Source organism: Apus apus, chromosome 1, assembly GCF_020740795.1.
Source record: "Apus apus isolate bApuApu2 chromosome 1, bApuApu2.pri.cur, whole genome shotgun sequence".
Taxonomy (NCBI): Eukaryota; Metazoa; Chordata; class Aves; order Apodiformes; family Apodidae; genus Apus; species Apus apus.
The window spans coordinates 72267732-72285544 of NC_067282.1; the positions used below are offsets into that span (position 1 = coordinate 72267732).

Consider the following 17813-nt stretch of genomic DNA (forward strand, 5'->3'; position numbering starts at 1 on the left):
GCTGAGCTACACCTCTTCGCACCCGTGGGTAGCTCGGAGGCCGCCCCTGGCAGAGCAGCGGGACACATACCAAAGCAGCTCCCCGGCTCCGCGCCGCGCTAAGCCACGGCCCCGGGCCGGGAGGGGTGGGGGGGCTCACGGCCCCATCTGGGGGGCGTTTCCGAGCGGTGCGGGAGGGGAAGGGGCGGGGGGGGCTGAGCCCACCCCGCAGCCCCCGCCCCGCGCCCGCCGCTGCCCCCTGGCGCCCGCCGCCGCGCACTGCGCTCCCCGCCGGCCGGCCGCGGGGGCACCCCGGGGGCCGCAGCTCCCCCCGCGGGGAGCAAGCTCCTTCCCACCCAGGGAGGCTGAGCAATGCTCCCCAGCGCTGTGTAGCTCCGGTGACACGCTCCCCGTCAAACCTGTCTTCTCCCCTGGCTGCTGGTTTCGGTGTGGGAAGCAGGGAGAGGCTGACAACAGCGGGCAGGGGCATCCCGCACTAGACACCCACCGGCAGAACGAGGGCCAGAAAAGCAGGGGGAACAGCTCCTTTAAAAAAAAAACAAAACAACAACAACAAAAAACCCCAAACCCAAACTGTTTATTATTCAGGAAATTTAGTAATTATTTTTCCCCTCCCTGTAGTGGCATTACTCTTCTTTTGATATTAGATCCTTGCCAGAGGCCGTCGCTTCCAGGCTGCAGGGAGGAGACCAAGATTAAGGAGCTGCAGCTGAGACTGTAGTGTAAGTTTCTTTCAGGACGTTTCAGGCATTTTGCAGCGGAACAAAAAGTATCAAGTTAGAAAGCAATAGCCTACAGGTCTCTCTGCACAGCAGACAACTTTGACGTTCACTGGATCCATTATTTATCACTTTGGATTGAACTGTCTGCCCTCCGGCACATTTCACTATGTTTATTCATGCCACAAGCACCACTAATAGAGCATCTCAGAAAGAAATACTGTAACTCAGCACCAAGTGAGGGCATCTTCAACTGGAAGGCTCAAAACGCTTAGCAAATATTAGTTTAGTCTCCCAACACCTGTGTACTGAAGACTCATATCCCTAATTGTACAGCCAAGGAAACAGAGGCAAAGCACAGTTAGGTTCAAAGGCATCAAAGAAATAGAAGGCAAAACATATTCTTAAGATTTGCTTTGCTCAAGCAAAGAGCAAAACTCTTCCTGCAGAAATAATACTAAATGAGCAGAAAAATCCAAGCCAGACAACAAAGACTGAAATCAGATTAAAAACAACAGACCAAAATGGCCTTAGTGATGAACATTTTGTTGTTTTCTATGAAGTTGACAGGAAATCCTCTATTTATTTTAATTCTCAGCTGCTTATACTCAGCTGCAGATGCATTACACTTCTTTTTTAAAACTAAAGAGAAGTAAAACATCCTGCACCCCTCCAACCTTCCAGCATCTATTAAATCTTCTCGGGCCACCCAGAGATCCCCCTTGACAACCCACTCATCATCTACTGAAACATCCTTATAAACCACAAACACAACATTCACACTTCTGCTAATCCATCTCCTCAAAGGCAAGCAGAGAGCAGAGTGAAGCCCTTCGAGTCAGGACCTTGCTGGCCTAAAGAAGAAAAAAAGTGGAATTTCTATTCCTGCCAGCATGTGATGCTGGTAAGCAAATTGGAATGAAACAGCAGTGATGCTCACCACCTCTATTTTGTATATTGTAACTGAGTATTTTAACAACACTGTTTCTCTGTAGGAATTAAGCCCATTAGAAATAAAACCCCTGCAAAAGCACATTTCATCTTCAGTGGAGCCAGAACAACCCACTCCCACATATAGTCAGCAACACACCTGAATTTGAGATCTTTAGAATCCCAGCACATCCCTGAGCCACCTCTGCAATGGTTATTAAACACCAAAATGGTATTTTCCCAAAAGGTCAGACCAACACTATGCAACCTGCAGCCTTCATGCAGCCCACACAGTAAATTCATACACTCCACAGCTTCCTGTTAGGGACTTCATGTTGCTGAACTAAGCATGGGCAGGGACACCTCCCACTAGACCCGGCTGCTCAAAGCCCCATCCAACCTGGCCTTGAACACTGCTACAGAGGGGGCATACACAGCTCCTCTCAGCAACCTGTTCCAGTGTCTCACACCTCCAGTGAAGAATTTCTTCCTAATGTCTAAACTATAACTACCTTAATTTCAGTTTCACTCTGTTGCCCCTTGTACTATCACTACATGTCCTTATAAAAATTCCCTCCCCAGCATTCCTGTAGGCCCCTTCAGGTATGGAAGGCCTCTACAAAGTCTACCTGGAGCCTCCTCTTCTTCAGACGGAACAACCCCAGCTCTCTCAGCCTGTCTTCATAGGAGAGGTGCTCTAGTCCTCAGATCATCTTCATGGCCCTTCTCTGGACTCATTCCAGGAGCTCCACGTCCTTCTTGTGTTGGGGACCCCAGAACTGGACACAGCACTCCAGGTGGGGTCTCACAAAAGCAGAGTAGAGGGAGAGAATCACTTCCCTTGACCTGCTGGCCACCCTTCTTTTGATGCAGCCCAGAATAAAGTTGTCCTTCTGGGCTGCAAGTACCTATTGCCAGCTCATGTTCAGTTTTTTATCAATCACCACCCTCTAGTCCTCCTAATGCTGCTCTCAATCCATTCTCCACCCATCCTTTATTTGTGCCTGGGATTGCTGGGACCTTCTGGTCACACTTCTTTTTTGATGCAGACCAGGTCTATTAAGGTCCTTCTGCCTCATGGCTCAACATGTATGCACAGTAGCTCTATGAGGAAATGGGTTTAGCTGTTCATGTCCAGTGCATTCAGCCTGTGACTGAAGAGTAACTCCAGTCCTTCTTGAGAAGCATGCTTGATGTGATGGGGAGGAGGAGCTTTCTATAGTTAAACTGTGGTCCTTTGAGATGCCTTGTCCACATGGATTCCACATATCCTCCAGGAATGTTCGACTGCATTCTTCTAAAAGAGATGCATTCACTAAAGCCCAGCATTCACTCTGCACACCTTGCTTCCTGTTGCAAGCAAAAAAACCCAAAACTAAAAAACTAACCTATATTTAAGAGCAAGTGTAACACGTTATTTAAGAGTAAGAATCTCAGGAGTAACTTCCTGATCAGAACAGACTGAAGGCAGGAAACAGCACATGTGGATAACAAGTATTGAAGAACCATAGCTACTGTAAATACTGACCCTTCCCCCCCCCCCCCCCCTAAATATAACTTCAGTTTTCAGGGTTTGCAAGCACTTTTGTCAGTAAGAGAAAGTTGATCTCTAAAAAGAATGAATGCCACACTGCCACTCACACTTTACATTTGGCCCACAAGCCTAAACAGAATATTGCTGTTTCCCATTCCTGCTGTAGGAACATCTGCCAGACAGGCTATGAAGGAATAAGTGTGGGCATGCTTCTTTTGATGCAGCCCAGAATAAAGCTGTCCTTCTGGGTGGCAAGCTCCAACCCACTCAAAATAATCTTTTTTGGTTTGAGTACTCAAGACTTACTGAGATCTTTGTCACTCATTTAGCAAACACCATTAAGAGAGTCTTGAAATACGTTTGAACAACTGTTTCCAGTCACAATAAAAAGTCAGTCTTGCAACATTCCACATACAAGATGTTACCTTACTCAGACAGGGATATGGTTTAGGGAAGGAAACATGAAGGTAAACAAAGTGAATGAAGTCAGAGATAACCTACACCAGAAGCACTGGGTAATGCCAGAGAGTAGCCTTGTTTTGCTCAGTTTCATCTATTTTCCTTAACAATATGTTTCTATAAAACCTAGGGTACCAGGAAAGAGGTTTTTACCAAAGACGGCACAGAGCGTACATTCATATTCACTGTTTCTAACAGAAGTTTCATCATTTCACATAGATGGACGACAATGAAGTCACACCAACAATGAATACAGGCCTCGGAAATCAGACTGATCACAGAGTTGTAGATACAACAGTACGTGGGACAGGTGACGCTGTGCATGCAGGATCTTGCCTGTGCTTTGCATGACCTTAAGTCCCTACCTAAACTACAAGCATCTGGTTTCAGAATGAGAGATGTGATACCACCTTGCTCTGCCATAAGTTGTTGATTTCCACCTGTAATGGTTAATCCATTAACCCTTCACATTAGACTCATACTGTCTTTACATTGATTATATCGAGGAAGCAGATGACTCACTTTACTCCACCATCACACACAGCTATGTGACTTCTCATGTCAGCCATATGAATGAGGCTATGACTATGCCATCACACCCTGGCTTTTACAAAGCATGATGTTACTACCAAACACTTAATGACTTTTAAGGATTTTGGTGCTGGAACTCTTGTCCTGAAATTTCATCTTGCAGATACACCAAATATAGCACATCTGGAACTGATTGAGCCTTCTGGTGTGGCACAGATTTGCTGTTCCTGTCTCACAGCCATGTTGGAGTGCTGAGAGCATGACAGCACAACAGACATTAAGCTCAGTGCTTAGTTTCATGTCCACAGGCAGTATGAGGCCACTCATGTAGTGGATAATCTCATCTTCAGTCATGGTGTTCTGTGACAGCAATTTACAACAGTAGCAAAATATTTTCCCAGGTGTTAAACTGTTCATTGTAACTGGGCACATGTACTCATCTCTCAGTGCAAGAGCTTGGCATTTGGTTTTATAGAAAATACTTGTGAAACTGAAGCTGCTGCCTAAAAGCAGAATGATCAAGGAATCTTCCATTTGCGTAACAAGGTGGGATTGTTGCAGGTAGAATAGTTTTTCACTGGCACAAAATAAACTTTTCTGTTAAACCTTCCACAACATGACCATGAGCACAACCAACAAAAGTGACGTAAAAGCGGGAATTAGCATAGAATCTTTTCTGACAATAAACAGAATTTTCCATTACTTCAGCGGTCATCTATCTGGTCACCAAAGGACTACGCCATAGAAAGCTTGGTTGGAAATTCAAAGTTTAACAAAAGTCTTCTTTTACAACCTAGTTCAAAGCACAAAAGCTTTACTTAGATCAATGATTGTCACATAAGATCACAGTTTTGCTACAGTATTTTCCCTGAAAATGGCTAATGCAACTAATAAAGTCCCATGATGTGACTTCTGAAATGATGAGAAGAGATGCCTGGGTCCTTTCCAAGACTTCTGACTACATAATGAAGTGACATTTTTCTTGCAGCTGTTGTTGCCAAGTTTACTCAGAAAGAAGGAACAGATCAACTAATTCAAAGGAAACTAGTCCCATATAGCAGAAAGAGGGCTTTTGCTTCATGGCAAGAAGAGGTAACATCTTTCCTGAACAAAAACCTTTTCCACTAGACTCCCTATGTTGACTTGCTAGACTCTCTCTGTGAAGAAATCAGATGTAAGTAGCTAGATGGCATCCAGGAACCCAAATGCAGAGATATCAGTATAGGTGGAAGATCTATCTGCTGTTCTGAATATAAATCTAACCAAGCTGGACCACTAAAAGAGCATGCTCATTAGATTCAAGACTCAACCACCCCTTCTGGGTCCATACTGTTGCTATTACCAGACCCATACACAGACTCTCTGTGAGTTTCGTCATGATCCCTGAGCCACACGGGTAAGTAAGTAAAAGGTGCATCAGAACAGTAATGAAAAATACAAATAAACAAACAGAATGGACCTCTGTTTCTTACTGATCCTACATCAACTACTGAAATTGGTATTGTAGCTTATCAAAACGAAGCTGTTACAGGAAATCCCAAGGCTTTGGGTCTGAATATTAGATTTGGCTTTGGCTCGTGGTTTCCAGATGGACTTCTGCTGACACAATCTTATGGCAAACTGCAGAGACTAGAAAAGTTAAAGTTTCATGTCATAGTACAGACCTCAACAAATCAGACACGGAGTTGCGACGTAAGCTGACATGAAGGCTTTCATCAGCAGTATTTACTGCTGTACTGTTGGTTAGGGCCATCTGACAAAGATAAGAAAACACTTGGTCTGATAACCTGTAGCCCCAAAACATTTAGATGCAGGTCAGTTCCCAAGGATCCCATTTCATTGTTCTTCCTTAAACTTCCAGCTCACTCGTAGGAACTCCGTAACCTTGAATGGAGGCAACTATAACCCTGCTAAGGTAGTTTGCTTCAATAATTTGTAAACACACACTGAATCAGAACTATGCACAAGGCCTTCTGCAGAATCTAAGAACCCTGATAATGGTGTTTGAAAACTAAGTATACTTCAGACACACCTTTAAGAGTTACAAACAAATTCCAGTACAATTTACTATAAAAACACACACCAGTTATTTGAGGCAAGGATGTATGCAGATACTGGAGCAGCACCAGAATTAATTTACGAGGCAAATAATAATATGGAGTCTCTGCTGAAGAAAACATTGCTCCTGAATCTAAAACTCTCAGGAATTTCCATGCTCTAAATTGGGAGCACAGAACTGAGACTCACTATCTTTTGGTAAGTCATGACTTCCTAGGGACCACTGGTCACAAGGACAAATGTCTCAAGCATACAAATATTTTAGTTAGATCTTAGTGAGTTATTCAGTGTGGTGTTGATATTTATCTCTAAAGGTAATTGAATCTCTTCAGTCACCAGGAAATAAGTAACTAGGTCTGATACTGCACATCCCAATAACTAAATACGTACTTCAGATGCAACTAAACATAGAGGAATGGGAAAAGAGAAGATTTCGATACTAAGACCCAAATTACTGCACATACTTGAGGAAAAGGATCACTAAATAAAAGGAAGTTAAAATGAAGTGCAACACAAAGGGGTGAGAATACCTCTCTACTTTTAAACTCTTTTCAATTCAACTAGGAAAGATCTGATTGGTTCTCTTTCCCACCCAGTCCTGGAAGAACACCCAATAATGACTTCCACAGCACCACAGGGAATGTCTGCACTAGCACTGCAGTTGGGAGCAGGAGTGTGCTTCTGCAGAAACTTCCCGCTAACTGCACTTCAGCAGGCATCACACGGAAGGTAATATGGGAATATGAACTGGATCAAACCAAATACAAAAATGCATTTCAGGAGCACACCTACTGCACTCCAGATGTAAACAGTAAACCCCTGGCACACCAGACTACAGTTGGTGTGAAACAAATTATTCTCAAAAACACAGCATCAAGCATTTTCCAACAACTGTTCTCTAAAAAGCTGCTCTAACTCATCTGCACTACTTTGCTAAAGTAAACACTGCCACAGAATACCATCTAGAATGGCTGTTTACAAGAATGTTCTAAAGAGGAAACAGGGAGGTAGAAGAACAGCAAAGAGATTAGCAGCTTGGTATTGAACAACTTTTACTGATAGCAGTGAGCATACATTGCTTCAAGCTCAGCTGCTGCCTGCCAAACTTCTCCTAGATGCCTAGTAAATGGCTCAAGGAATGCAAAGAGGCAGCCAGGCTAGGTCCAGCTAGCTAGATTCTTAACCTGAATGCCAAGATGGCTAGCTTCACAGAAAAGCCATGCTCTAAGAAAACTGAAACAGTCAGCAGGTACCTGCAAACACCTACATCACAGTTGTCTCCTCAGGGGACTCTAATGATTATGGTTGTTAGTGGAATTTGGATTATTTCACTGGGCAGGTACAGCTTTTATTTTGAGAATTCTACTGAGAGCTACTAAAATAAGAAGGCTAAGCCAACAATCAGTAGGTGAACATACTCATTTTATATAAGTTTAACTTTCCTCAAGAAAAAACAGGCGTATTTCCTTGCTTGAAGGAAATAGGTCAGGCAAATAAGATTTCTTTGACTGACAGGGGAAAGGGAAAAAACTCAACCTATTCTTGAATTAAAAGAAGACAAAATACTAAATTTGATTGAAACACTCCTAAATATGTAATGTATTAAATCCCCAACCCAATGAAAGGGTTTTTTTAAGCTTTTCTTCCTGCTTCACCCACATGGTTTTCTGAAAATATGTAACAGTTTTGAAAGACTGCTCAGAACAGTTTGGGTAATGAGCCAGAATGCCTACTGGTGTCATCGCTTTCCCCATTTTTTAAGAAATAAATTGTACTGAAGACACATGAATACTCCTATTTCCTTTTCACTGCTAAGGAGGTGTGCTGAATGCCAACTCTGTATGTTAGTGATTTGAATATCAGAACCATAAAAACACCTTGAAATTATGATTTGCCTTTTGAATACATGCTCCTATCTTTGCTAGTGAAAAAGAGGAACAGGTAAAAACTTGATACATTAATGTTAAGGATTTTCAGTATTTCCATGTGCATTGTGCCAGCTTCTCTTAAGGAACATATTGTGAGACCTTTGCAGAAATCAACCAATGTTAAAAAGCTTTACAGCAAACACTTTATGCCAAGCCAGTAAGCAGTGGTAACTATGTGCCTTAATTTCCTTAGTTCCCAGCAGACTAACATAGCTATTAAAACATAAATATTTAATACTTAATTTTAATATTTAGTTAAATTAGGATTTAATAATAAATATTACAATTGATAAAAGTTCTGTAAAACTACCTAAATATGCACAGTTGTAACTGTGCCCTTTCCTAATCTGCTACTGCCAATTTGAAACTGGGGACTATTTTTGAATACATTTATTCTTTCCAAAGGACATTACCTTTGACCTGTCTACTCAAGAGTTTGGTTTCCAATCGTTCTGTCTCTATCCACTCTGCTCCTCTAGTCTTGACTAACTTTAGGAACTCTTGTCATCAAGCTCTTGCATGGCAGTTATCTTCTTCAGATCCCTAACAAGCACAAGTCTTGGTACTGATCTGCAGACACTCAGTCCACAAATTCTTGTTTTGCAGAATTCAGTAATTTTTCTGAATCACCTTGCTATGAAAATTAACTAAATTTAAAACTAAATAGCTTTTTTAAAAAAAGAAACAAACAACTGTACTATATAGAACCCCTCCTCCCCTCTAGTTTTACTAACTCAGTCATGTAAGACTGCAATCCTTCATGACAAATGCCATAGGCATATAATGGTTATGAACTGCAGGAGTACAGGAGGAACTCAATTCACATTACAGTACAGCAATTTCAAACACAGCACCATTAAATGCAACGATACACCTAAATGTGCTGGCACTGGACCAGTAGGGCTTGCATTGCCTTTTAAATGTACTACTGTCCCCTCTTCAGAAGAGGGCATCTCCTTTTGCCACACATTCTCCAACAAATGCCACAGTCCGTGGGTCCCAGTTTGTGGGTCTTGTGAAGCCTCAGTGGAGGCTAATACCTTTCTCCCATCACTGAATTTTCTTGAGGCTTAGTGCTGAGACTTCTTATAGATCTGTTTAATCCCAAGCTGGCTCTGACCTCTGCACAATTTTCTAAACAAGTGATTTTGTAAATTTTATAGAAAGTTCTCGATTTCTCAACCTAAGATTTCTTTCACACAGCATTCTATCTTTTCCTCCACACCTTTTCTAAAGGACTAGGTAGACTTGATGCTGAACAGAAAATCCTGGAGGTCCCTGATAAACTGAACAGCAGGTGGAATAGGAGTAGCTGAAGTGCATGTCATTTCTCACTGGAATATCTTAGACCTGACCAGGAGGATAGCACAGGTGGCAGAAGTGAAATTCAGGTCCACTCTCTGGATTCTTTGGAGTGACTATCAGAGATGCCACCTAATGCAGTAGTCACAGTGAGTTTTAGAGTATGATTATCTGTATCCATAAGACACACTGACTCACTTCACACACACTAGATGCAGACACAAAACTACACTGAGTTTGAAGATGTGATAGGGAGAGGCAGTAAGTTCTCTCTTCACCACCCTGAGCATTTTGATTTGTAAGCCTGTGCTTTTATTCTGGTAATCCAAGAATACATTTAACCACCATATCAAAGCTGAGTAACAACCAATAGGATGAACTGTCCACCTGTAAGAAGATCACATGCAGTGTTAAGAATGTTCTTGAGAAGATGACAAATCTTCCTTCTAGATTCTGATCACCTTGTTTAAATCTCAGCTTCCCGCAGTGGTCAGTGGAAAAACCCAAAACCCAATTTGGGCAATCCTATATTATGCTTCTGTGGGGTTTCTTTGTCAACTGTGATTGCTTCCACTCTCCCTCTTTAACTATCCAGACAAGCTCAGTGCTGGTCCCACTGGAAATAACTGGCTTCATGCACATTTTTAAATGCAAACACCGTCAATGTGACAGAAGTTCTTGCAACTGCTCAGCAGTTCTACTGAAATCCCACCAGTCTTCTTATTTCTTGATAGATGGGGGCAGCCAGTTCTTTTGCTTTCTCTGCTCCATCCTCTAAAACCTTTAACAAATGGAATTTGTCTTCCTGGAGTTTCTTGATTTCACTCCTGATAGGTGCAAATTTTTGAATAACTGACTCTGCTACCACCATTTTGTAGTGAGCAGTGTCGAGACCAGTAGCTTGGTGCAGCACTTCTTTTATGCTAAGCCCTGTGACTGCAGCATGAATGGACACCAGGTTGGAGACACCAGGACGACTGGCTGGGTCATAAGTCACCTCAGAGGTAAAGTCAGTCACAGCTTTGCGGAATTTCAGCACGATTTCATCAGGGCTGTCCGCTATGTTAACAGTTGCTAACTTCTGTGGGTCTGACTTCGACATCTTCACTGTTGGATCTCTGAGGGATTTTATTTTCTTTGTTGTACCTTAAAAAAAAAAAGAAAACAAATTATGAACACACAGACAATAGTTTCTTATGAAAATTGCTAAGAACACTTTGTAGCAGCGTGGCAAAGTTCTCTGTTTAATCTTGCTTAAAAATGAGTTGTGAGCACAATCATGTACGCTCCTCTTTAGTCCTTCAACCCCTCCTACCTTTCTAAGCCACTTTTGTCCTCACATAAACTAAGTGAAAACCTGCTCCTTTTCTCCCCTCCTCTCTAAGCAGAACCTTCAGCTGGGACACTTCCTAACATCTTCTGTGGCTACATGCTGATTTTCCCCAAAAACTCTCCCCTCCCTTGTATTCCTGGCACTGGGGACAAGTTACCTATAAAGCATGGACTGTACATTACTGAAAGGTTCTGTAACAGCAGAGAAATGGATTACATGCATTGGTAAAAAAGAATCCCAGAAAAGTCAATTTCCTTACTTTAGGAAACTCTTTGACCTAAAGTCTCCTGGAAATTCTACTAAATATCAATAAAGACAGTTATTAGAAGTTACCTAACTGATCACTAACCATCTCTGTTAGAGAGAATGCACTGTTCAGATAAGAGATATGTGGGTATTCTACAAACAACTAAGACACACGTGTGTACATGAAATAGAACAGCAGCATTAGGGGAATATTGCAAAGTATTGTCATCAAAGTACAGCATCAACTCAATCTGTTTCAATCTTTCACCAAGAAGCACCATTCATGGAGGACACAAAGTACCATTGATCTAGGAAGTACTCAGAACAACTGTTTTTAGACACCTAATACAGCCAATTTAAGTACTTGCATACTCCTCATAGATGACCTCTATAGTCAAGTGAAAGAATAAGGTACAGGGTACAGTACTGACTGCCCCAGAACGTGTGCTGTTCTGAATCACCTTTTGGAAGAGTTTCTTTTCTGCAAATTTGAAGGAGTCTAGGTAGTCTAACTGCCTACAGCTAGTGTGTCTGAACAGGATCCTAGCTCATCTAGGATATTTAAATGGTTTGCATATCCTTGCACACTTAGGAAGTAATGTCTTTCATACGGAAATTGAGAAGTTGTATTTTTTGTTGTGTTTTTTTCTCATCCTCCCCCTTCCAATTGAGCTTTTAATTTCCTAGTAAACAGTCTCACCTGCATCATAGGCTACATTCAGCTCCTCATAACTGTATTTGGCATTTAATTGTTTATTAGAAACTGTAGAGCTTGCAATAGCAAGTATTCTCTAAGCTCCACTCCAGGTTTAACACCATTTTTTGTCAACGAGGCTTGAAAATTGAGAAAGGTTTATTACTGCCTGTCTTTTCTAAGGTGAGAGCTCCTCGCCCTTTTGGGGGCGAAGGTCTCTGCTGTGCATTCCTCTACATTACTTATAACAAAGATGCAATGCTTCTTCTTTGCCCAATTCTTCACGTTTCTTAACAAACATGCCATTTGTGCCATCTGACTCCTCCTCACCCCTCGGCCTATGACCTTATAGCTCAAAAATGGCAGAGAAGTTTTTTCCTTATAAGTCTCTCTGAGTCCAAGATCAAAAAATGGAAAGCCTAAGCTCTGAAGAGACCCTTATTAAAATATGCAAGCATATACTAAACACACAAGATTTTTAAGCATTGTAGCAATAAACCTACCAGCTGTGCAGATGTAAACATCTACCCTGCAGACATTGAAGAGTTCTGCTTGCTAGAGGTCTCTTGTCTTGTTCCTTTTGTATCTCCTGAACTAGCAACATGGAGTAGAGATCCTGCTCTTACAAGGTCCAATAGGTGAAGTGCAAGGCTGACTGACAGCAGCAGAGTGCCTCTGGCCCCTTGGACTAGAATACCAGACATGGCATACATTCCTCTACCGGTGATTTGTAAAGCCTTACGTCTGTCTTGGGAGTTCAATTTCACAGCCTCTAGTCTCTTGTTGTCAGTTGTTAGATTTCCACTCCCTTAGCATCAGTTTGCTCCCTCTTCTTGGTCTCTGAAAATACTTCCACAATATTTAAATCCACCCTCAACCTTGAAGTGCAGCTAAGGTGGAATTGAAAAATAAAAACATCAGCTCACTTAAAATGGCTTTGGGCACAGGAAAGAATTCTCCGTATTTCTTGTTGAAATGTTGTGCTATATCTTGGGCTAGTTCCAGATGCAGGACTTGATCTTCTCCAACGGGAACATGTGTCGACCTTTTAATAAAAGACAGATATAGGAAACTCAGCAAAGCTCTCTGGTTCTGCTGAAATGTTACTTAGGACCGTCACAGCTTCTTCCATGATTGAGGGCCAGACTGAACCAAACACTCAGTCCTAGCCAGATATAGGGTGCTGTGAGAACAGGATCCCAAACTGACTGTATCCCGGGATGAGTCTGCTTTTTTTCTGAACTGACATACATCTCCAAGGGTTAAAAAAAAAAAGCCTTTTACAAAAACATATATGGTAAAGATATCAATAAGAGCAAATCATGAAACTCAGCTCAAATAAAGGTTTCTGTAGTATCTCCTGCTGTCTCTTCAGAGATCAACGAGCATGTGTAACAGCATGAAAACACAGTAAGAAAGATCTGCAACACATAAAGCACAAACGCCTTTCTTTGTCAAGTCTCAGGAAAACATAACTGTTGTGGAAAAGTTAGTACTGTGGATTTATCAAGGGAAGGAAAGAAGAGAGTAGTTCTTTCCCATACGTCACCATTACACAAATATCATGTAGGCCAGCACCTCTATTACCACAAGTGTTAATCATTACAGATTAAAACTGTTAGGATCAAAAGATCATTTGATCTTCTGCATTCAACTCAAATGCTTGAATGTAGTTCTGGAGGAAAACACAAATCTGTGTCAGAGGACACGAAGAGGTGAAGAAGCTGTTACCCTGGTGATTCTTTCCCACAGTTAATCTTACTCTCTAAAAATCTATGATTCTTTCAGATGAGACAGACTTGAAGCTTTGCCCGCTTTTGATTACTCTCCCCTCCCCCAGCAGATTTTTTTCTAAGGCTTGTGAGGTATTCAGCTTTGAATCCTGGGTTACATCCCAGAGAAACAAAGTTCACTATGCATCTTTTAAGTTCCCAGAAAATTTCATTTCAACACAGTACTTCTTCCTTCTCATTCTGAATTACTCGGCTGACACCCAGCAATCAATTTGTCCACCTTAATTGCCCACCAAATAGTCAGCAAGGCAACCAAAAAAGTTACAGTAGCCAATAGGAAATCAGTGGCCTAAAACTAACAGAAAGAAAATCAGTTACCATAATCAATATATTTTAAACAGGTCAGAATAAATGTTTCCATATGCCAAAATAGTTCCACATTCACAAAGTTTTCACTAAACAGAAAACATATTGACTTTATCAATGCCTCTGCAGGATTCTTTGCCTTTTTCCTTGCTGTTTGTTTAATATTTCTGCCTTGGTGCTATTTTTATTCCTTTCTGCCATATATTTACATTCTGTCCATTTTCCTGCTTCTTTGATCCTTGGTTCATCTGAATTAGTACTGCCTCTTCCCCTCTGCCGGCTCTTAATTCTTCTTCATGACCGCTCCTCTCCTCCTGGGTTTCCATTTCTCCCTGATTTTTGTTCCCTATATCATGTTTTTACACTAAACCATTTCTTGCTAAAGACTTTAAGCCAAATTTCTTCAAAGAGATACTGTTTGTCTTTCATTACATGGTAGCAAACAAAACACAGGCTTCACTAAAAAATGATGAACCACAGGAGTTTATCAGAGAAGAGGAAAAGACACACATAGTTGAGCTCAATCAAAATAAGGTGATTTCCGATAAAGTTGTCTAAATTTCACCCTTTAACACTGCTAGAGAAATGGGACTTACTGCTTAGAAGATTTTTTTTAATGTTCAAATTAATTCTGACTTCTGCTTACTTCCCATTATGTTTAGTTAAAATTTAAGTGAATTAGAAATATAATATACTGGTCTTCTAACATTACTGTTTTCCCCTCCTAATGATAATTTAGGATTACATTTATCTAGATACATTTATCTTTATCTGGGTTAACAACTTGCTACTCTGTTCTCCTAAAGTTCCTCCCCTCATTGCTCCATATTACTTCTCTGTCCCAACAAATATTCACCACTTTGCTCTAGAACACTTCCACAAAGTACATAGGCTCAGAACATAAAAATAATTTATACCTAGTTTATTGTCTTTGATACTCACTCACTGAGACAGATTAAAACATATGAAATACAACCAGTCATGACAATGCACTACAAGCTCTATCTGCTAGGCTTCAAACAGCCATGCTGAGTCACCAGTCCATCATTAAGGTGTATTTCCACTGCAGTACACAGAACACGACAGAGAAAACTGAAGTAGCCTGGGTACCACCAGGTGCAGAAAATTATTCATTTTTCTATCAGTATCAACAGGCCTACACGGAATCACAGAATGGTTTGGGTTGGAAGGGGCCTTAAAGATCATCTACTTCCAAACCACCTGCATGGGCAGGGATACCTCCCACTAGGATCAGATTGCTCAGAGCCCCATTCAACCTGGCCTTGAACATTCCCAGAGAGGGGGCATCCACAACCTCCCTGGGCAACCTGTGCCAGTATCTCACCACCCTCACACTAAAGAATTTCTTCCTAATGTCTCCCACACTAACATGGCTATACTATATATAGCCTGCTCAAGTATCTCTACAGTGCACTACACAAAATAAAGCATAACTACTTAAAAAAAAAAAGTGTATACCTGTGTGGGGACCAGCTAATAGGTATAACTAAACACTAATATCTTATAATTCCTTTAAGATTGTTCTGTTTTTTCTTTACAGTCATGTCAGTTGCTTTCAAACCAGGCTAGTTTTCAACCAGCCACTTGCAAAGTAAAAAGCTGTCATCCATTTCCAATCTTGTGATCTAAGCACACCCAGCTCCCCCACTTATTAATGAGTTAGCATGCTGACCTGATGAACATTCATTCTAATGCAGCAGAACAGACATTGCCCATGGGCTCACATTCTGCCTCTTACTTGTAGAGCAAAATATCTGCTGCTTGAAGCACAGGGTAAGTCAACAAACCAACAGTTCCTTCGTTATTCTGGCTGGCACGTTTCATCTGTTTGCAAAAGAAAAACAGAGAGGAATCATCCTTTTGGCTAACAATGTGAAAGTCTGTGATTTAAATTTATTAGAATTCTGACTAATTTGAGTAACTTACAGTGCAACTCTAGAGAAAAGTATGCCATGTAAAATCAGCTCTTTGTGAATACACACATCACATTCTGTGTCCTATTTTTAACAGTTTCCCTACACTGCTGATACTCCAGTGAGAAAGCACAGGTTTGTGGGGTTTGTTTGTTCGTGTTTTTTGTTTTGTTTTTCTGTTTGTAATCTTACTAATGAATACTGTTACAAATGCAAGACACCCAGGCTCGGTTATTACAGTTGTTATTGATAACTCCTACTTTTAAAATAGCATTTTCAGCAATAATTTTTTGAAATGTTTTATAATAAGAGATATAAAAAGACACTAACACCTGTGTTACACAGAAAACAGATCAAGACATAGTGATCACACACAGTCACCAGGGCAGTCAATGACAGCTAAGGAGGAGAAGCCAGAACTACACAGGCAGAGTCCAGCATTCTCTCCATTAGTGCACAATACATCCACTGTCCTGAATTCCTTCACCACTTTAGGTAATGGACTGTTTAAACCAAGATACTCAGGCTATAGATACTCATTCTGTTGTAGCAGTGGCATTGCTTTTAAAAATAGTTAAATACACTAAGCCCCTTAATATCTTAATTATTGAATTAAGATTATTCAAATATCTTTAAGATTTTTCTCACCCACTCACACAGATCCAGTCTTCTGTCTACATCTCTAAGTGCTGAGGGTTCATGGGACCTAATTTGCAAAGCCTAGCACCTGTAACACCTATCTGTAGATTTGGAATGTCATTCCAGTCAGAGTTGGATTTAAGAGCTTAACTTTAGAACCTGAGGTTTGAAAAGGTTGGCTTTAATCTATGCCATGCATTAACGCTGGTTGCTGTATTTAAGTTTTACTGTTTTTATTTAATTAAGAAGAAAAACAGGAAAAAAATAAAACATCTGGAGGTATTTAAGACTGCTCTGAACTCTGGAAACCAAACTGCTCTTAAGATTTTTTTTTGCCTTTTTTGATACTTTCCTCTCCTGTCTTTTGGTTTTTCTGCTTACTAAATGTTAAAATTAAGTACAAAAAAATTAAATTCAACACCTCAGTTGATGCAGTCATGTTGATGCAGCACGAAGACTAAGAAGATGAGCATGTGAAACTTGTAAAGCCAAACATTTAAGGCGCATTAACTTCATCACTCAGCATATTTTTAATATTTATAACTTCTATACTGCTCTTCCAACATATGCTTCTTTTGCACTCTCTTCTATAAAACCTACAGAGCAGCCACTCTTCACAGTGGAAACAGAAAAGCTATTTGTGGAACTCCTTAATCAGCAAGGCTCAAGCTTTCCACTGCAGTATCTTGTAGTTGTTTTGCATTATTAAATAAGCATTGAAATAACTCCAAGCATTCTAGCAATATCCATTTAACAACAGTAAACAACCTCCTATTTAGTAGAGTTTCTGCCAAAAATATTCTCCTGCAACTTCCAGCAGGAAACCATTCACTGGTATCAGCAGACCTGGAAAGACACATTTTCCTCTTTCCACTATAGGACTGGAGAATTACTTCAACCTGAAACAAAGATAATCTACATACAGTTGGTACTTCACAGATAACAAGTACTTCAAGGACAGCAGTTCTATGGAATTTCCATGTATTTCCTTCTGATTAATGAAACTGTCCATACCTTCCACTGGGGCAAGCGTAGCAGACGTGGCACGTTAGTTAAGCACCCAAGAATCCAGGCAAGTTCTGCATGCTCAGGAACCTGGAAGTAAGAAGTCAGAATATATTTTAATCATCTACATTTATATGCATATTTTCTCAAAATCAATATAGATAAATAGCATCAAAAACTACTTCTGTTATTTTCTTAGTAAGTTCAAGTGGCAAATCAGTGGCAAGTATTGGACACTGCATTGACTGAATTCACTATGCTCAAGCAGCACAGCAAGATTCTTAATCCTATCCACTCATATTCTAAAGAAGAAATAAAACACTTTAGCAGTAACAGAGCTGAACTTGCATATAAATTAACCAACTGCTGGCCACTATCCCACAACCACCCCACACTTTAATA

The 17813-nt window shown here is 40.8% G+C and overlaps 1 protein-coding gene across 2 annotated transcripts in view; it reads right to left on the reverse strand.

Annotated features, from left to right (window-relative positions):
- Window positions 1-9750: 9750 nt before the first annotated feature.
- The window catches only part of WARS2 (tryptophanyl tRNA synthetase 2, mitochondrial), a 45477-nt gene continuing 37414 nt past the window's right edge, over window positions 9751-17813 (reverse strand). For both annotated transcript variants that reach the window (XM_051608447.1, XM_051608448.1), the window contains 4 exons: window positions 17421-17501; window positions 15593-15678; window positions 12661-12779; window positions 9751-10607 (listed from right to left, as the gene is read on the reverse strand). In XM_051608447.1, the coding sequence (XP_051464407.1) occupies window positions 10159-10607; window positions 12661-12779; window positions 15593-15678; window positions 17421-17501 (735 nt within the window). In that variant the 3' untranslated portion in view covers window positions 9751-10158. The remainder of the gene's footprint in view (window positions 10608-12660; window positions 12780-15592; window positions 15679-17420; window positions 17502-17813) is intronic.